The 21,858-nt window shown below is 36.4% G+C and overlaps 1 protein-coding gene across 4 annotated transcripts in view; it reads right to left on the bottom strand.

Annotated features, from left to right (window-relative positions):
* Window positions 1–21,858, bottom strand: part of CEP128 (centrosomal protein 128) — a 416,809-nt gene that overhangs the window by 10,779 nt on the left and 384,172 nt on the right. For all 4 annotated transcript variants that reach the window (XM_036882239.2, XM_057488248.1, XM_057488246.1 and 1 more), the window contains 2 exons: window positions 11,913–11,990; window positions 8,533–8,646 (listed from right to left, as the gene is read on the bottom strand). In XM_036882239.2, the coding sequence (XP_036738134.2) occupies window positions 8,533–8,646; window positions 11,913–11,990 (192 nt within the window). The remainder of the gene's footprint in view (window positions 1–8,532; window positions 8,647–11,912; window positions 11,991–21,858) is intronic.

Below are 21,858 nucleotides of genomic sequence, written 5' to 3'. Positions count from 1 at the left end.
CTTAGTTTATGTCCTACTGTCAGAAACTTAAGATTGGTACCTTTTTTTTTAACTTTCTAATTTAACATAGATTCCTAGAAGTAGAATTACGAGGTGACATTTTAAGGCTTTTGATTTATATCCGTTTCATCTCAGTTGTCAAATTTATTGACAGAGTTTTTCCTGGTATTTCCTAATTATCCTTTCAATAGGCGTTCTAGTAATAGCCCTCTCTCATTCCTAATACTGGCAATTTGCATCATTTCCCTTTTTTCCTGAAATACAAATAGAATCACAACACAGGGATTGTTCTACAATTTGCTCTTAAAATAGTAATAATAATGATAACAATTCTTCTTCCTCCCCTATTATTCTGCCTTCTGTTTCATTTCTCTCTGTTCTTATCTTTATTATTCCCTTCCTTTTACTTAGGTTTGTTATTCATTTCCTAGTTCCTTAAGGTGGAAACATATTACCGATTTAAGACTTCTTTTGTAATATACACATTTAATGTTATAAATGTGTACATTCTAATACACACTGTTAATATTATTAATATGTTATAAATTTCCCCATAAAACACTGTTTTAGCTGAATTCTACAATTGAAAATTGTTTTTATTTTTATAGAGCTGAAATATTTTCTAAGTATCCTTTGATTTCTACCTTATTGAACCCATGGGTTATTTAGATGTATGTTGTTTAATTTCTAATTTCTTAATAAGATATATTAACAGATATCTTTCTATTACTGATTTCCAGTTTCAGTACATTGTGATTAGATGACACATTTTGTTTACTTTTAATCATCTTAAATTCATTGAGACTTATCAACCAGAATACAGTTTTGGAGACTGTTACATGTGCACTTGAAAATTACAGGTAATCAGCTGTTGTTGGGTGGAATATTCTTTAAATGTTAGGTCTATATGGCTGATAGTGTTGTTCAAAATCTTCTCTATCTTTATTGATTTTCTGCCTACTGTTTTACTGATTATTGAGACAGGAATGCTGAAACCTCCAACTACAACTATGGATTTGCCTATTTTTTCCCCTATACTTCTATCACTTTTTGCTTCATATATTTTAGTGCTCTGTTAATAGGTACTTACAATTTAGGACTGTTATCCCTTCCCATTAAAATTGTTGACTTATTCAACCATTCATGTTTCCTTTTCTTCATACATAGAATATGAGGAGGCTTATCTCTAATATATCTTTATGTTCCAACATTTTATGAGTCTTCAAACTGTCAGAATCCCCCATATTACTTGAAATATAACTAATGAAATGAACCTTGAGAACACCATCCCTTTGAACAATGTTTCACAAACCCATTTAACAATCAATACAATATGAACAAGCACCTTCATGTCCTCCAATTATATATTGATAATTAATTTGTAGAATTTCTATATAAATAAATTTTACAAGGTGACCATAAAATGAATGTTTCTAATTCCTACCTTTCAATGAAATACTAAAAAGAAAATATTGGTTATAAAAGAAGATTCTTTGCAATTTTAGTAATCCTAGCTTTTGCTTTTCACCAATTCTTATATCCCAAGCACAAGGACCTATTTTTATTGCTGTCTTAAGTCTCAACAAGCTAGTTAGCCAGAATTTCCTGCAAAAATTCCACTGGGTGAAAAGACTCGCATTTTCTAATATTTTCCCTGGGTTTCTTCCATTTCTTTTTCATAACCCACATTGTAACTGGTTTCTTGAAAGCTGTTCCAACCTGAGTAAATCTCTTTGCTAAACTGATCTCTAATGATTAATATTTAATGATGCCCACCAAGTATTTTTCTCTTAGGAATATAAGTTCAAAGTTTAGAAGACACATGATACATTTAATTATTTTTTAATTTACCCAACCCTTCCCCTGGAGAGAAGTGAAAAAACACTTATGTGTTTCTGAATCTGTGGCAGAAATGTTTTTCCTGAATTTGTCTCTAGCCTAACAATGCACTATCCCTCAATCTCTTACCTGCTTTTAATTTGCAATCCTCTATTAGTGCTCAAAAATCTTCAAGCTGCATTAGTAAACTGTATTCCTAAAGGCAGATAGTTTACTTAAAGACACCTGCCATTTCTCAGGGTACATGGCTGCTATTTTTAGCCTTTCACCTCTATGAGTGTGAGGCCTTCATTGTCTCTACCTGTCCATCTACCCATCCCAACATTCCACAATTTAGCACAGTCCATTTGCATTAACGAACCCAAAAATGATCATATGTGATCATTTCTTGACCAAACTGAGGAAATGGATGGAATTTGGGAAATAGGGGACTGCCGCTCTCACATTCTCAGTTTCTTCATGTAAAAAAATGAGGACACTGGACAAGATCACCTCTAAGTTCCTCTTAAAACTACTATATTATGATTGTAATCTAACCGAACAGAACTACTAAACAACCAGTAATTCTAACTCTGCAAAGTATCTTACCACAGGAAATCCAATTTTATACAGCAATACTATAAACCCCAAACCACCCTCAACCACAGATGAACAAATGAAAATACTGTGCTAGACCAGGCCAGCTGATTCATTTACCTTTACCCAATTGGTACTTTATTGTATGAAATTTAATATTCCTAGCTACTCACTAATGAAAAAGACTGTGCTCAGTTTTTTTCTTGCTTACTTCAGTCTTGGCTCCACATGACTTTAATTTATTTTCAGAAACCAAATCTACTCATAGTGGGTAAAAATTTGCCACAAACAAGGATACTCAAAAGAATGTGCCACTTACTTTAAAAAAGGCAGAGAGGAAAAGCTCTTCCAACCACGGCTTCCCATTGGAATCAGCGCTTATTCTCTTAGAGTGACAATTTTTAAGGAAATGATTGTTTGGGTGAATATGTTATGATGGGTTTAATAAATTCTAGTAAGACATTCAATTGGCATTCCTTATGTTTTTAGTATCTAGAACTTTGAATTTGAAATAATTAAACTTGTATCCTTACAGTGTACCCTTTCCGAATGCTCTTGTTGAGGAAGTTACTGGGAAGGGTGAAAGCAATGGCTTGTTAAGGGAACTATGGATTTGCTTAACAAGTTCCCTTAACAAGCCATTTGTTTGGTAGAATGGGTTTGGTAGAATGGGGCTTAAGCAGGTTAAAATTTAATGTGCTCATCTAAGTACCTATGTTGATTCCTAAAAAGCACCTTTGACCCACTGCTCTTTTTAGATTTTATAACAAAGAAAAATGCCAACTCATTTGGAAATCTTTAGTTTAACTTTTAAAGAGCTAGATGAAATCAGCTAGTTAAGTATTATGGCTGGCAAGTTAGTCTTGATCACGACAAAAGAATAAAAATCTCTTCAGATTTCAGCATGATTTGATTGCCTACAAGATCTCAGATGTGCCATCTAAGCATTACTGGAAAAATAGCATTTAAATTTTTGTTGCAATTCCAGAAGGGCTGAAGGAAGGGACAAAAAAATGTGTAATCACCAATTTAATGTTTATTGTACAGTCATATTGTAATCTGGAGTTCAAAGATGTGGCAGACAGTGTCTGCCCTCAGAAGTCATACAATCTCGTAGAACAGCATTTCCACCATTTCAGTATTCACCTATAGTTACACTTACTATTTTCTCTGATGTTAACTTAAAGATTAGCCTTGTACCCTCAATCACTGTATAGGAGAGAAGCTTAAAGGGTGGCAAATTGGTTGGGGTTAGGAGCAACATGGAACTATATTTGCATAGCAGTTTACATGTAATTTCTTATCAAAAGCATAGGAAGTAGGTGGTTATAAATGAGATAACAGGTATTATAGAGTTAAAGCTCCCTCAAATTCCCTCACGGCTGCTGCTACTGTTCTCAAGCAATATTTGGAAAATTGAAAAATACACTAGTGATACATTTTAACAGTTATTAAATGAAAATCACCTAAGATCTTAAATTGCACCAGGAGTTAGATATAGCATGTTTTAGAAGCTACTCTTTGTAGATTTAAGATATGTACAGAAATAGCTGACCTAAGAAGTGCTAACAGCTATTAATTGCTATGAGCAAAGTATAAACCAGTCAGAGAGATTCAAGGAGGGAGAAACAGCTTCCAGGAGCAAAGCACATACTCACAGTGTACACATGCTTACATTGAACAAATACGATGCAGGGCTTCGGCAAACTCCTCCTTCATAAACTGCACTGAGAGGCTTTATCAACACTTCGTCCCCTAGCTCATCTTATCCAGTAAAAAAACACCTGCTTCTTTAAAAAGAAGTTGCATGCTAACTCTTCAACTAGAAATTGAAAGTCATTATTCTTCCAGGAGGAGGAAGGGTGGGAACAAAACATGCCTCATGTAATTTTACTAAAAAGCCCACTGCTAATGCAACTTACATATTTAGTCTGTGTAGAGAGCAAAAAGGGCAGGTAACAAAGGGGGATCTCTTGGACAAAAGCGTGCTCCTCCATGAATTCAGATTAGCAATGTTGTGTTACTGGCTGGCTTTTGAACGTTCTGTTCTCTTTCAAACAGCTGGGACAGCAAGGAAGACTGTATGTTCCAAAGAAACCCAAATAGGCTTGATGAAAAGAGACCGTGAAATACTTTTGTTGTCTACACAGAGACAGAGAAAATGTGTCAGTTCAGTTTTGAACAGAATTCTAAAATAAACTTTTAGATTAGGCTTTGTCCAGTTAACTTGGTCCACTCGGTACAATATTACATTATGCTCTCAGCATATTGTGGATGTTGGTCCTGCTGAAAAATCTCAAGAGGTTTCTAGAAATTTGGTCATTTTTTGTCCTGGTTATTGCCATGGAAGTAAGCAGCAGGAGATGGCTCTAGCCTGAGTTGAAAGGGAACCTGAATGGCACGCTTCCTGCTATGCCTTGCCGCCAGCATAGTGTGGCTATGCTGGATGTCTCACTGCCTCCCTCCGTCAGCAGGAACATGAGGAGCCAGTTGCCAACATGATTCTGTGGTTCCAACAGTGACTTGTCTGTCAACAGTAAGGCAGTCAGGGTTTTCTACACCTGCAAAGCTAAGATCCAAACAGATGTGGCTAAAACACTCCCCTGCACCTTGTCATCACAAATCTCTTTTCAAAAGACTTGGAGCATCTTTCTCTCATCTGAACTCCCTCTGTAGGTTATTGAGGTCTCCATTGTAGCACTTAACCCCTTTCTCCTTTGCACCAATAGCTGTTTGGGTGAAGGCTCTGAATTCTGAAGGGTTGATAATGATGCTTCTTAATATGCCATTCTGTAGCCTCTACTAGAGTGCCTGTATACAGTAGGAACTTAATAAATGTTTGGTGAATGTTATACTTTAAAAACACAACAACAAACATGAATATCCTACAATTAGAATGGTTGTGCCCTAAAGGCAGGGATCTTTGCTTATTTTGTTCACTGATGTGAGCCCAAACTGTCTAATACATTCCTGGCATATAGCTGACACTCAATGAATATTTGCTGAATGAATGGATAAGGATTATGACTTTCCAAAGAGCAGTATTTATTTGGATGGCAAATAAAGAAGAGGAAGTATTTCCTGTATGTGCAAAGGAAGAAAGACCAGATTGGTGATTTCTTTCCTCTCTAGACCAGGGGTTGGTAAACTTTTTGTATAGAGGGCTAGAAAGTAAATATACTGGGCTTCTTGAGCCATACAGTTTTTATTGCATTTATTCAACACTGCTTTTGAGTGTGAGAAGAGCCAGAGACAATATGTGAGTAAATGAGTGTGGCTGCATTTCAATAAAACTTTATTTATGAAAGCAGTCAGCAGGCAAGATTTGGCCTATGGGTGGTAGTTCACTGACTGTTGCTCTAAAACAACGGTGCAAGAATTATTTATGAGGATTTAAGAGGAATAAATAACTTCCCTCTGTGAAGATCATGCCTTCTCCATCTTTATGTCTTGCATCCCAACCTCTGACAGGTAGAAATGCTTTGCAGTATGATAACTACATAGTATATGCTTGGTGAATTGAGGTAAATCCTACAGTAATTGATTTCCTAGAACCACAGTTTTCAGTAGAACCAATGAATTCACATTGCTACAATGTGCTTTTTCTTTGAATTCTGTCCTAGCAAAATGTGAGAAGTTAACAACTGCTGTAACAATGTTTTATGAAACTGGGGCATCCTCTCTGTACCAATGCCTCTTATTTGAAGCATTTTATTTAGGAAGTCAATAATTAACTAGAAGAAGCTTGTCTGATTATCCATGAGGCCAAGAAATGATTAACAACTTTCTCACTGCTCATCTGAGCTCATTTCGTCTGGAACTGCCTCCTCTCTCAGTCCTTTTAAATAGTCTTCATAAAAAGCATTTAAGCCAATATCATTGGTATCTACAACTGACAAAAATGTGCACCCGAATTTTATTCTCCAATGGTTACAAAAAAATGTGATGAAATCGAGTTTTGTATTAGATTATTGCATTACTTCAGGCCAGACATGTTACATGTGGTGGTAGTCTACATATCCATCTCTGAAATGGATCAACGCTTTAAAATGTTTAAGTAGTATCAATGTGGAACAATGTCTTCATAAAATGTGCTTCGCCGCCCTCTCCTATATTTGCACTATCTACAAACTTATTTCTCATATTGCCAAGCATTGGCCTCACTTACAAGCCAGCCCCAATTCCCTCTTTAGCTACAAATGCAATTTGAAAGAGAACTCCAATGAGATTAACTTGCTGAACATGTTAAATATTCATAGCTTTGCCATATACTGTTATGGAAACTGCACTGATTTAGAGCAATTTGGGTGCCACTAGATGACACTGATTCACCTGATACCAAATCTAACTGTATTGGGAAATACCATTTTAAAGGTTTCATTTGAATAGACCTCTGTTGAACTAAGAGGCATGTATTATGTTTATGTATTTTTGGAGACAACTGACTTTTATGTATTAAAAATATAGTCCTACATTTGGTGATTTCTAGAAAAATTAATGTATATGACATCATACTGTAATAGCCTAGTAGTCAAGGATATAGGTTACTGTAGCCAGGCAGATTAAGGTTTTAATCCTGATTCAACCATTTAATTATTCTATAGCCTTCTTTCATCAGTGATAAAAGAGGAAAAGTAATGGGGCCAGCCTGACAGGATTGCAGGGAGGATTAAATGAGATAATGCACATAAAGCATGTGACACCTAGAAAAAGAGCAATTTCACATGGTTGGCTCAGTAATGATAAGTAGTCATTATTATTATTAGCTGTCATCATCAAGCCTTGTATTTTTGTTTAAGGTTAGCACAACCCCTGTAAATGGAGGAGAAGTGCTTGGGTATATGGGACCTGATGGGAATGTTGGAAGGTGATTCAGCAAACTTAAACATTGCTGTGTGAAACAATGAGGTCTCCACTACAGTCTATACTACTAATCCATAAAACACAAAGGTAAAGGCACAAAGTCACAGGACAGCTTCTTCACAATAAGGGATCAATAATGTGGCATAATTGTGCTAAGCTTCTGCTTGGATGAGGGAAGTGGAGTGCTCATTTTAAGCACGCTAACGGAGGACTTAAGGAAATGAGCACTGTTTTTATATCCACTGAGGTTCATATCCAATTATATTCAGAGGAGGGAAAAAGCTTCTTAGACATAATTATATTTTGCTGTAATAAGCAAATATATACAGTGCAATGAATATTCATACATATTGAAGTCTGTAACAATACAAAAAGCCAGAAGAGACCTTAACAGTTTTTTCTTTTCTTAACTGACTTGGAGTGTATATTTGAATATAGCTGGATTCTCTCTAGGTCAGTGTTCTCAATGAGGGCCAATTTTGCTCTCCAGGGGACGTTAGGCAGTGTGTGGAAGCATTTTAAGATGCCACAACTCAGAATGGAGGATGCTACGGGGAGCTAGTGAGAGGCCTCTAGGGGTGCTGCTGAGCAGCCTGTAATGCACAGCGCGGCCTCTATGGAAAAAGTGATCTGACCCAAATGTTAACGTCAAGTTGAGAAGCCCTGCTCTATAACTGTTTAGGGTCAGGTGAGTTTAAAATCACCGACACCCCAAGTGGACCTCAGGGAGACTCTAGGGAATGGTAGGCTTTTGGTCACTGTGGTCAAATCTTTGCAGTCTCTTGGGTTGGTTCTGCACTAATGAAGTAGTAGTATGGAGTACACAGCCTCAGGGAAAGAGTGACTGCAAATATCAAGACTATAGTTTATAAACTACTACCTATGGGGGACTTGAGCACTGAGAGTAGCTGGGCTTAGGCAGAGAGACAGCAACCACACACAGTCTTTGACCAACCAGGACACCAGGGATTTGCTGGCACAGGGTTTCTAAGTCAAAATCAGTTCCCATAGAGAAACAACATATTAAGCAACAATGACATAAATGTAAAGACTAGTTCTCAGGTAAAAAACGTAAGCACAATGTTTGGATTTTTCTCCTTAATTCCCACATAACTGAAAATCTCTTTCATACATCAAAGAGTATCTTTTCTTTTACAAGTATCCTTACATGAACCCTGCAGTCGCTGCTTAAAGGGCTATAGCCATAAACACAGAGAAGGCTCAAAGACTGAAAATGTACATAAAGAACATTACTTTGAAGTTTGTGATTCTGCGCTTGGTGTCATCCTGGTGCTGCTGGAGAGGCTCTCTGCGGGCTCTGTATTTAGGGTATCTCCCATCAGTTCTCTCAGATGAACTGCAGGAACCCTAAAAAAAACAACAAAGTGTCTAAAGTGGTAGATGAAAGAAAAAATCAGTACTTGAAATTAGAATAAGAAACTACTTATATGTAGATAATAATTATAGGCATTTAGAGAGGATACAGGGACTCACAGGACCCTCAGGAGAAAGAAATGCTTGCTTTGATGCTGCCGTAAAAATGAAACAGCATCTTACGTGGCTTAGTTGCATTCTTTCACAACTAGTTCCCTTAAGTTGAAGGGAAAAAGGTTCAAGTAACTGTGTTTCCAACGATGGTCCTTAATGACACCATGATACTTTTGGAGGTTGGGTACTGTCTCCTGGAGCAGTGCTGGGCATCAAAATATTCTCTTTGTTCAAAAAAACACGTTACCTTTAAAACAAGGAACTCTTTTCTTCACTGGCTCTTAAACAACATCTGCGTTGTAACTATCACATAGAATTTTAAGCTTCAGGATACCTGATCTGCCCTCACAAGTGGACGAAGATTCAGGTAATAGAGAAATTAAGAAAGCAAAAATTTCAGGGTCTTCATTCCTCTCTCCCTTCCTTTCTTTCTACTTTTCCTTCGTTTTGGGGTGAAACAATGGAACATAGCAAAGTCACTATAGCCAGTTATTTAGACATTTCTATTATGAATTAGGGAGAAATTATAATAAAATGAGGGCAACTGATTTTTGCATATAAGAAAAATCATCAATGGGATTTAGTTCCCCACATACTCCCTAGGAATTTATTGAATCTTCCAAAAAGGGGTATTGAAATCCCAAACTTCTCATTTTTATAAAAAAACCTACAGCCCAGGGAAATTTAGAATGATTTGCCCAAGGCTAGGCATTTTTTTGGTGAATTGAGCTTGGAACCCAATGCTATTCCCTTTCCATCATACCAAATATGCAATGTTTAAATGTGGGACTGTAGAAGAGGACCACTTCTTTCAAAATAAAATTTAAAACAATATAAAGAGAGAGACTATGTCATATTTAAAGAAGAATAAAGACTAAATAGGATGAGGTTTGTTCACACTTTGATAAGAGTCATATACTCTATTATCAAAGTCAATATGATAGTATTATCATAGACTAATGTATTATATTACATGAAGTGTTTACTACAGCGTACATTTCCACATATCTGCTAGTAATGCCGGTATGAGTAGCAACCACAGAGATAACACTGTTTAAGCCCTCGTTATATGGAAATATCCTCTGAGATACTAAGTGATTTTGTTGGGTGCATGAGCTTGGACCAGACCTTAGGCCTCTGTGCTTTGTTCAGAGTGCACTGATTCTTAGAAAGTTTTAAGGGTTTGAAAAATATGACTCTATCTAATAATCCAATGGCTTTATGTGTTTTTATTTAAGGCTATGTTTATTTGTTTTCATTAAACTGATTAAATGAGCTCTTTTAATCATGTAGGTGGCTTTGGCTACACACAGAGTGGGTTTCAAGCTAGAGGCAGTAAAGCAAAGAAGATGGGCTTTATTAAGACACAGAATCAGATCCCAGTTCCAACTAATACTCCAAGTTTCAGTTTCCTCAGATGTAAAATAGGGGAAAATAATGCCCATCTATAGGGTATATAGTCATAAACAATGTCATATGAAGTACTTGCTAGTGCCTGATATTGTAGTTCATAACACTTGCTGATGAACTCCTTTACATTTTAAAGCTAAAGTCTTCAATTTTAATGACTAACATTAGAAGGCACAATTCTAAACTCTGAAAAATACTCTAAAAGTTTTTTGATATGTAGGCACTCTTTCGTGAGTGTGTGTGTGTGTGTATGTTAGACTTGTATATAATCGCAATGAAAAATAATTTTAAAAATCTGGTAATAGTAGAGAATGGAACTTTTAAGTTGTACTTATGAATATTCTTTTCAGTCTAGACTACTGGGAAAAAAAGTGAAAGTTAACCTTTTTATTTTTATGCTGGTATAAGACTGGCATCTGTTTGAGTGAAAAATGCCACCTGTTTCCAATACTTTCTCTTGTCTGCCCTTTATTCACTTACATGACTTCTGTTAGCTACAGAGAGCAAGGTGGAAAGGATATAGGTGTTAACTTATTGTCTGCTATCCACACTGGGTAATGTAAGGGTGAGAAAAAAAACACACCCTCTTGGACACTGGTTTCATAATTCTTTGACAGGGATTTAAACTTTAAATATATAATCAAATCATGAAAAAGAATGGACTCTTTAGTAAAATACACTAGAAACACTTGGTTTTGTTGAATTTGTGATAGCCTGGATTTTATGGGCATGTCAGCTTAACCAGTAATAAAAAACGTTTAGTTACTGAGCTACCAAAATATGCTTTATTAAAGGTAGTTTTAAGATAATGCAGACCGTGAGAGCCGCTTTGTATCAGTGCCTCCAGTAAGTCAATGTGGCATGAATAGCCTACATTTCTATTCAATAGATCCTCAAGTGATAAGTTAGATTTAAAAGAACATAAAATAACAGGTTATATTTTAAAGCCAGTGTGAAATAAGAGGTTAAGTGGTTTTCAAAGAGAACTTTGTCATTGTTAACTTCAGCCAAACAGGGTCAAGAAATTATAAATTGCTAAAATTGCCCATTATATATGCAACCCTAGGGGATATGCAAAAATGTTCCCTGGCCTGGACCTTGTCAAGCAGGACTGGGTGGCAGGGTTATTTGCTTTGCATCTCTCCTCTAGAGGAACTTACAAAACATTATAGTAGGTAAATCCACACATGTAATTAATTAGCTTGATAATGAAATGCTTTGTGGTTAGAGTTCAATCAATAAATGGCATGAGATATAAAATATAAAACTTTATGTGGATTTGAATTCATACATCACAGTTTAGGGATAGCCTTTGTTATCTCTAAAACAGTACTTTGGAAATTTGTAATTAAAAAAGAAGATAATTCTTAAATTAAATTAAATTGCTGGTCCAAAAAGTTATCTTCTGTCAATGTAATTCTGAGTCTGTCTTTTGTCTTTTAAATCTGAGTTGTTGTTTTTTTTTTTCTAAATTATAGTTAAAGCTTTAGGCAGCCAAATGAGTATCTACTAGGGTAAAAGTCTCTATTTCCCTATATTGTGCTAATAGGTAAATTCCATTATTTTTAATCCTGACTTTACAAATGTCAAGAAACTCTGATAAAATGGGGTGTTAGAAGTCCTCAGTGTTCTTTAGTCTTTCCTTGCTCCCTGCAATTTTCTCTGCCCATCAGGAAGATGTCAAGTGTGCTTGCTGAGAAAAGAATACTGAAAGAGACAAACCAACTCTTTCTCACTTTGAAGTCCTTGAAATCTTCTAGTAGGCTCAGTTTCTCAGGCACAGACTCCAGATGGTCCAAGGCCACTTGGGTACTCTGGAAAAAAACACACAAACATAAGGAAACCAAACATTATAAAAAATTCATAATTATAATACTCTCAGAATCCAATTACTAAAAATCAGTTGTCCACTGGTATAAGCAGTTCAAGGTGTAGATTTAGAAAGTCAAGTAAGAACAGATATAATAGTCTTTCTAAGATGAATATACCTTTTTAAAGCAGAAGAATGATTTCCTTTCATAAAGCATATGAGATGCATTTGCCAGAATGACTCAGATATAAAACTCTTCTGGATAATTGCTTTCAACTGATATGCCACAAAACTTTCTTTAGAGCATTTCATATTAAATATTAATTTACAAACCTGCTTCAGTGAACATCAGAAATAAACCACAAGGTAATACTGAGAAATAGATGAATTTGCAGTTACTTATCTATGGAGCATATTAAAGATCCTCACATGTTGCCATTATAAAGAAGAAAAGAATTCTCAATAATTATTTTAGTTTAAAAGGAGAAGAGGAGGAGTTCTCAAAAGACTTGGGAGAAATATCTGAAATTAAATATTTATGACAGGGACACAAGATCCTCTTTATTATAAACCCATAACTTAGATGGTCTTTGATTAGCTGCTCACTGATTTATACCCACCAATATAAATATTAAGAGGGATGACCTGAAAATTACTTCAAAGCCAATGTGAACTAAGAAATTAAATGGTAGAATACCCTTGACACTGGAGACTTTATCATATGCATTTCTGGCCCCGAGGGCCAGCACATATTAGGTAGGCATTAGCTTTGATATTTAGCTATCATAAATATATAATTGATATACAGATATTAGCTTTGAAATTTAAAATGGATTGCAATTATGAGTGAAATAAACAACAAACGCTATGGCTGGTACATGAGGAGTAGGTGAAGTGTCTTTCAAGAAGCTGGACATAAGTTTGCACAGAGTTGTTGAGAAGTTAGTCACCACCCAATATTCCATGTGCTCCCGTACATCTCCTGTATGAATGGTTCCAAACAACACACCATAAATGAGAGCGACATGTGTCACTTCTGGGATGAGACATTTAAGAGCGTGTGTGCTCTCTCTTCCATCAGTCCCTGCCATGGGGACCTTGAAAGCCCCGTGCTCCAGACAGCATAGCTGCAAGGCAGAGGAGAGCCAGAGACCACACTGGACTTCACGTGAAGGAGACATCAACCCCTAGGGTGTCAAATCATGCATTTCAGGGCTTCTTAGGTACCAGTGCATAGCAGGGTGTTAATTATTACAAATCATACCTCAGAATTACAATTACATTGTAGCCTAATCTATGGTCAACTGGTTTTCTTATTTGTTTTTGACAGGGAGAGGCTCCAAATTATGAGTATGTGAGGGGTTTTTTCTGTAGGGGAGCCCAGTTTTTCTGGAACTAGACAGGGTTCTCATCATTTGGCACACCCACTTTCACTTCATCTTCCCATTTGAAATCCCCTATCTCACCCCAGTGCTGCTATCTGCCGACATCTCCAGTCCAGAGCTTCTCCAGAGCCTATGCTTACGTCTGCACAGGCTTTGTGTCGAGGCAGGGATGGGGAGAGTGAGGGCCTAACTCCTCCTTGCAGGTCCCTTTCAACACACGCATTTCTGTCCTCTCCGTCTGCAGCGATCGGTACCTCCAGTTCAAATGCCTTGCTGAAATTCGGCAGGGTGAATGACACCTGCTTCCCATCACCAGCCCCTTGACAGGCACTTTGGTCTTACTTTCTCTGTTTTGAGTCATTTTACCACTTTTCTTTCAGGGTTCTCTGACTTGGAGTTACAGATGTCTTCTAGTTGTCAATGTATAAACCAGTGCTTCTATTTCCTGATATTCTTATTTTTCTGATGTGACTTCTGAAAAGAGCAGACTCACCTTTATTTCACCATACTGAAACCAACAGTCATATGTGCTGTTTGAGTTCTTAAAATCTTCATTTTCAAGTTCACTGAAAGGATTTAGTACTTTGTCCCTTCTGTTTAATTCATGTAATTGTTAGTCTTTTTGCCACATGTGCTCACGTAAATTCCCAAGCATTTTAAATGGCTTCATTTAATTTTTTCCATGTAGGTTTAGGAGAGTGAATAGTTTTAGCTACCATATATGCTGTATTTAGTTAAATAATGCAACTGTAGATTTCCTCAAGAATTATATTGAACAATAAAATACAAATCAGTGCCACAGTGATTTTAAAGCAAAATTTTATGCATTGAATAAACTCTTCTTCATAAACAATGACTCATAACTACAGGGAGTTTTAAAACTTTATTTCCCTTTTATCCCATAATTTTTCTCATTCAGAAGTGACCCTCTGAATCTGGGTTAAGTATGTTAAACTTATTTTGTCTTGAAATAAGCAAATGATCTCTTTTCCTACTATAAAATCCAGCATGTTATGCAAATTATTTTTGTTTAAAATTTTCAGTCAGCCAGGTGACTGTATGAAAAGTTTTCTCTTGCATATTTTTACATACTAGTTTGACTACTGATTATGTTTTTTGGATGCATATTCAAATGGCAACATTTTTTTTTGGAGTGAACCTTAAAACACTCCTTGGCTCCTTCTTTCTTAAGTATATAGCTATTTTTCTACTTTCCTCCCCCATCCCTCATGTTTCCATTAACATCTTTTACTCTTTCAACATCTATTTCAGTTGTGGCTTATTTTATATTTCATTTATGTGTTGTTTCTAAATATCTTCCTCATATAAGAAATACTTTCTGGTACACATGACTCTCTCTTCATCCATAAGTCAATCAGTTATCATCCAATGTGTATCTAGATATAGAAAAATCCACAAGACATAAGTGGCACACTTCCTGTTCTTCAGGAGCTCCTAACTTACTGGGCTGAGCCACATGCATACACGAAAGACCTAAGAATTATAAAGAAAAAAGTTAACTGCATTTATTTTAAGGGAATTACAGGCACAGATGCTGAGATTTCTAGGGCATCTTCAATGATAATATATGATGTTGAAGACAATGAGTCCAGGCCTGCAGGCATCTCAGGTCTCATAATTTCATGATTAAGTGATGTTTAGGGGAATATATTTTCTGACTGTCCTCTCTCCCTCTCTGTATGCATGTGAGTGTGCTTAAAGCCACTGCTCTGGCATACAGACTTGAGAGTATTCATATTCACATTCAAATTGTTTTTTTTTTAATGTGAGATTGGTTGGGGTTCTATGATTAAAGTCTTGTCACATTATATGTCATTTCAAATTCACTTTTCCTCAAAAGCTAACAGTGCTAAAGAAACAAGAACCATTAGCAGATGAATAGTCTAAGTAAGAGACTTGTTGGATTTTAGAGATCTAGGAGGACCTATAGAGTGTTAGTTCCTGGGCAAATACCTTGTGCAGAGTCAGAGAAACATTTTTTAAGCTGGTTAATTATTTCTGCCTTACACAGTCTAATGTTTTAAGGGCACAGATGAGTTAGAATTAAAGGAACAGTTTCTCATGTTTATTCAATAAATGCACTGGCAAATGACGGGTGCTCAACTTGTCTTTAAGTTTCTTAAACCAATTTTCTAGAATAGAACTGTATCAGACACTCACAAAGTGGTGGAAAGGCTGTTTCTCTTTTGAAAATGTTACCAGGTAGTAAGTTACATATAGGCATTAAGGAGCTGGACCACCACTGGGCTTGGAGCTGTGGCAAAGCAAACAATGAATTATTCCTAATCCTGTTTCGTAGCACTATGGATGACTGAGCCATAGAAATGTAATTCAATTTTGATTACACAATTTGATCCTCACACCACACCATGTGATGTAGATACTGTTGTTATCCCCAGTACAAAGATGAGGCATCTGAGAACCGAAGTGTAAACTGTAAAACTGGGATGTGAATCCAAGCCACCTGAATGCAGAAATGGCAGTGTTCTAATACAGAGGTTCATGGTTAAGTGACCAGCTAAAGAGGACAGCAACCAGAAGCTGTAACAGTGAGTGCTTTATATAAATTCTTAATCCCTTTCTAGCTATCAACTCTTGGCCTCTAGAATTTTGGAGATATGTCTCTGATGGGCTTATTTCTAGAAGAGAAGTTAGAAGATGAATCCAGGTAGAACTTCATTTTGCCAGTGTTGAAGAGGTCGTGCTCAAGACCACACCTATCCAAACATAAAAGGGGTTGGGATATTCTTTCTGTTGATTAGAGGAACTTATATATAAGATTGAGTTTTATGATACTAACACCCCCTTTTCTCTTTTTGTAATACTTAGCAAAAGCATAACACACTATCTGACCATCAGAGATGTTTCAGTAAATGTTGGCTGAATAAAGACAAAGGCAGAGTTACCATGTTCTAACCAACTCACTGAACTTGGCCTCTTTATTAAAAACTTAGAAGCAAAAGTTTGCTGTGTCATTTACTTTTTCTAGACTAAGATCAAGTGGTAGAAACAACAGTGAAATTCAGAAATCCTATCCATTAGGCTCTGTGGTTTCTGTACCCATGGGTGCGTTTAGTATCTGTTGAAACAGGCCAAGAGTAAGTTGGTAATTTTACTTTTCCAAAATCTTCAACACACACACCAAACTTCTATGGAGTTGGGCAGTTTGCACTTGCCTACACTATGTTTTTCCTCAACTGTTCCTTTGTTGCAAGGAAACTGAATAATATAGTATGACAACATAAGTAGCAGCAATTAGGAATTAGAAAGGGCTTCATTGCAATTCTTAGATTCCTGTCTCCTGTAGAGAAAGCTAAAGACACAGATTTCACCATGGGTATATTTTGGTGAATATACTTCTCTGTGTTTACTCTCTTACTAACATAGAACAACTAATCTTTTCTTATAGTGCTATTGAAATCATATGTTTTGAGGTTTAGACAATAAATAAACAGAGATGCTATATTTTCATTTTAAAAATAAGTGTGTGCATTTTTGGCACTATACAGATGTTAAACAAGGCTGTTAAGCAGTTTATTTGGGTTCAAAAATGCAATTCTATTTTATTTGGAAAGAGATCCATTGCAAAACTTTCTTGACAAATGGTTAAAAGGTGGTAAAAGGACCTGAGTAAACAAGTGTCAAGGAAAGGCAGGGTGAAATCATCAAAAGGATAGACTCTCTGCCTTTTTTACTTGTGGTGACTCTGTCCAGCATTGGTGTATCAGCTTCACAGGGCTCTTTTCATCCAAACTGTGTAAGACACTCACTGGAACCAAACAGAACCATAGCAGAGAATAGGCCAGCAAAGTTACTTTGTTCATGAACAACCTTCAAAGAACCCCAGTGCTCAAAGTTGTGGGGTTTTCTTGGAATATCAGAAGAATCTTCTATTTCCAGGGTACTTTGAGAGGTCTAAAAATCAGACACCTATCTAGAAGTGTTTACGTGTATCTTAGGGTAAGAGGGTACATAAGCCTTGTTAAACACAAACACCAGTGTGGCAATATGATATCGGTGACTATATTTGAGCTAAAATTCAGAAGAACTTTGGTCAACAACAAATTCTATTTGTTGTCATGTAACACCATTCTAGTTAAAAGTGATAGAAGATCTCCTTTAAAAAGCACAAATTTATAAAATTTGAGAAAAGGGAACATATCTTCAATTGGAAAACATGAATAAAGAAGGCTTTTTAGGTACTTTCCAACTCTCATTCACAATAATTTTTTCAACTGAAGAACTATATGAAACCTACAGAATCTGCCATTCCAGATTATTGTTTTGTTATTTTTAGACATAACAAAATTATAAATTCTGGTCAACCCATGATCTTATTATTAGCTTAATTTGGGGATTCTTTTCAATAATACCAAGAATGAGCTGAAGGAGAAAGGAATAAAAAAATATCTCTATTCCCCTTGAGATTCTTGAGACATCCTCTCTACATATTTTTCTTGCCACTCCCCGATATAAAGAAAAACAACACATAAAGACAAGTGAGGACTAGTTTGATGTTCTCTGTGTGCTGAACAATGAAGCAGGTCCTTACAACTGGTCTACAAGGAGAAGGGTCTTGAGATCCACAATCCAATTTCTGTGAAATCACTTTATTTATTAAAATTGAAAGGCAAATGTACTTGCAAAGGAAAGAAATTTAAGAACATTTGCTCAAAAAATGGGACCGCATGTTAATATTGGGCAAGCAGTATAAGCAAAGGCTTCCTGCAAGAGACTGAGTTTAGACATTTCTGTTAAAGTAGCAGGTGAAACAACTATGTGTCTGGATATACTGGTCCCAGACTCAGGTTTCAAGCTGTTTGGTGAAGAACAGGGAGATGGAAGGTGTGCTGAACTGGAAATCAGTGTAGCTGATTTGTGGATACACAGAGTTCTGGTAATGCTACTTACTTGTATGTTGTGGCTTGGGGAATTGTCTATCACTTTTTGCTGCCCTTCTAAGCTTCACTTATTAGTAAGATGAAGATAAATAATGAGGGCCATTATTACCCACCACCCCCAAGGTAGCTGTGATTACAAGTGAAAGAGTGAATGTGAAAGTGCAGTGTAAATTGTCAAGAACTTTCCAAATAGCAGGTGTCTAAAAAAACCCTGATCTGGGGAGGAACTGTCAACTGCGGTAACTCTCAAATCCACATGAGGACGTCAGTGACAATCTAAAATTACAGCTAATCAAATTAGTCAAAAGAGTGTAAAGCAGAAACAAGGCAAACTTAATCAAAACTGTAGCCAGTATTTAGAAATGCATTTATTGTGCTACAGATATCATCCAAAAGATAAAAGTTAGAAGTGTAACGGCACATAAATTATTTCTGTACATACTGTGCCCTCAGTGGAGAATGTTCCCTCCTGTCTCCTTATCTGGTTAAAACATTTCCCCCCAATGTTATGATCATTTTCAAGTATGTATGACATCTGAAAGAAATTCAGAGATCACCTGGATACTCACCACCTCAATTCTACTATTAGCATTTTCTTATATTTATCACATATAAATCCGTTTATCTATAATGTATAAATGGCATGTAAATCACTTTTGTACATACTGCGCCCTCGGTGGAGACTGTATCTTCCTGCCTCTTTATCTGGTTAAAACTTTTCCCCCCAACATTATAAGCTATTTCAAGCATAAAGGAAATCTGAAAGAAATTCACAGATATCACCCATGTACCCACCACCTAGATTTGACTATTAACATCTGTTATATTTGCTTTATAACGTATTAATCCATAATTAATCCATCTATCCATCCCCATGTCTATCCATTAATCCAACTTATTTTTTGCATTACAAAGTAAATTGCATACAATAGTACAATTTCCTCTAAAGACTTCAGCATGCATGTCATTAACTCTGCCTGATTATTTGCTTATTTTTTAAATGTAAAATTGACATCTAATGAAAAGTACCAATCTTTTTTTTGAGGGGGTTATAGTAGCAGTTTTTACTTATTTATTTATTTTATTACTATCACATTTTATTTATCAGAGTACTAATGTTATATTTATTTGTGATTATTTGATTAATGTTTGTCTTGACAGTGGGCTATAAACATGAGCAAGGAGAATGTCCATTTGTGTTCACCACTGTAACCCTAGCACTCCACCCACTGCCTTCCTAGAAGAGGTATAATAACTGCTTCTTGAACGAATGAATGAATCTTACCAATGAAAGAAAGGTTTTCTTTCATTTATTTAACTTGCAAACATTTACAAAATGCCTACTCTATAGCGGACATTGTTCTAGCAGTGAGCTGAGGAAGAGAACGACAGGATGAGGCTAAAGATGCCAGGAGAAAGAAGGTCTTCTGAGGGTTTTGAGCGAGGAGTGACAGGCTCTCATTTACACCAAAAAGGAACCCTTTGATGGTGTTGCGAGCCCCTCCGTCCCAAACAAGAGGACTCAGTGGAGTTTGGGAGTTCTGAGAGAAGGCGATAGAGGCGTCTTCCTCCTGGGCTGGGGACCTGCTGAGCAGCAGAAACACCTAGACCCACCTCAGTGGTGCCATTTCAGCGCAGCTCCATGAGAAATTTACTGGGAGAATGTACTGAATCCCCGAAGGCTAATGTTGCTATACCAGAAGCAATTGATTTATCCCCAATACTCTTATAACTCCAAAACATGCATTCTGACTGTAAACATCTGAAAATGTCTTCAATGTCCACAAAATGGTTTCTCTGATAATGTTAATTATTTAGATAAATTAGATAATATTTTCATTTGTGGTAGCCTTCTATTTGAGGACAGGCAGCAAGACACAGTGCAAAAGATCACTGAATAGAAATCAAGAGATAAAAAGTTATATCTTGGCTTTGCCATAACCAATTGTATGGAACTGGGAAAATCATTTAACCCATAGGCCTTATTTTCCAAATTAGAAAAGTAGGACCTAAATATCTCTAAGAGGCCTTCTGGCTCTTGCTTTAGTTCACTGTAGCTTAAAGAGTAGGTTGGGATTTGATTTTTAAGCATAAAAGGTTGGAAAGAGTGTGAAAAATGGCTTTATAAAGAGCAAGTAAAATAAACAGAATACCACATATGGGATTGCAGGGGTTAGTATTTACCCAGGAGCACCTGTGAGGTAGAAAAACCTTGGTTCTCTATGGCAGAAAGCAAAGCTAACACTTGCATAAGAAAAACAAGAAGAAAGACATTTTTGTCTTTGTGGGTGTGTGCCCCATCAAATTACTAACTTCAAATATTTGTCGTCTTGTATTTTTAGAACAGATACTTCCAAAAGAAGGCAAAGAATTGCTTTTCATTTTTTTCACTTTATTACTTTCCTTAAAAAAAAAGATTTTACTGCTTTCCCCTCATGTAAATACTGCTAGCTTCCGGTTCCATTACCATAATAAACATTATTATGCCCTTTTACTTCTCTCCTCATTGTTTCTGTGCCATCATGACTTTGCACATGAAGGCCCATCTGTCTGGAATGTTCTCTGCATACTGCTTAAATTAGCTCATTGATTCTTCTGCAAGACTTGGCCTAGTCACTACCTTCTCTAACATGGCTGCTGAAAGCATGGGCTGTTAGTCAGAATCAACTGCCCGAGTTAAAATCCTGAGTTAGTCACCAATTAGCCAGTTTAGGAACTCCCTTGGGAAGTTCCTGGGACTCAGTTTCCACATCTATAAATAGGAATGATAATGATGTCCGTAGTGTAGAATTACTGTAAGGATCAAATATATGATCACATGTACAGTACTCAGAACAGGTGTGACACTAGTAAGCACTCAATAAACACCAGCTATTGCCACAGTTATACTAGTTATTATTCTGAATGGCTAGCTTAACAGCTGGGTTAGGTGCCCAATCCTCAGTACTTCCTATGCACACATGCCTTCTATCACATGTCTAATCATTTCCTGTGTGTTCACTTGTCCCTGTCAGTAGACAGCAGATTCCTTAGAGGCAGGACTATATTTTTCTCTGTATTTCCAGGTTGAGTACTTGGTATCATACACAATGGATTTTAGTTTTATGGAAAAAAAAAAGAACAAACCTTCTCAACACAAAGATTTATCTTTATTGAAAGACACATTTAGAATTTTAAAAATGTTGTGAGAAGTAAACACGAATTATTTTTTAAAGGTAAAATTTAAAAATTGACTGTTTTTGAGGGAAGAAGAATATTTCTAAGTAGATTCAAAATTAAAGAAAGTAAGAAACAGAACTGGAAGGAAAATGAGGGACAGTAAAGTTGAGTAAAATGGTCCAGACAGAGTGAAAGAGAGGAAGATGAAAATAAAATCTTTTTGTGGACCTACCAAGACGAAGCAGGAAATGTGTGGTGTGAAGAACAACCTGCTCTCTGTGGATGAGCTGACAAGGGCTCCGCCATGCTAGGACTGATGCCAACACCCATCTCACAGCAGATACTGAGAAATGCTAACTATTTCCCTGAATACTGCAAAGCCCTCACCCCAAGGCCTCAAGTCACT

Source organism: Manis pentadactyla, chromosome 11 (genome assembly GCF_030020395.1).
Source record: "Manis pentadactyla isolate mManPen7 chromosome 11, mManPen7.hap1, whole genome shotgun sequence".
NCBI lineage: Eukaryota > Metazoa > Chordata > Mammalia > Pholidota > Manidae > Manis > Manis pentadactyla.
Note: the sequence above shows the minus strand (reverse complement) of the source record. Positions and strands in the feature narration are given on the sequence as shown.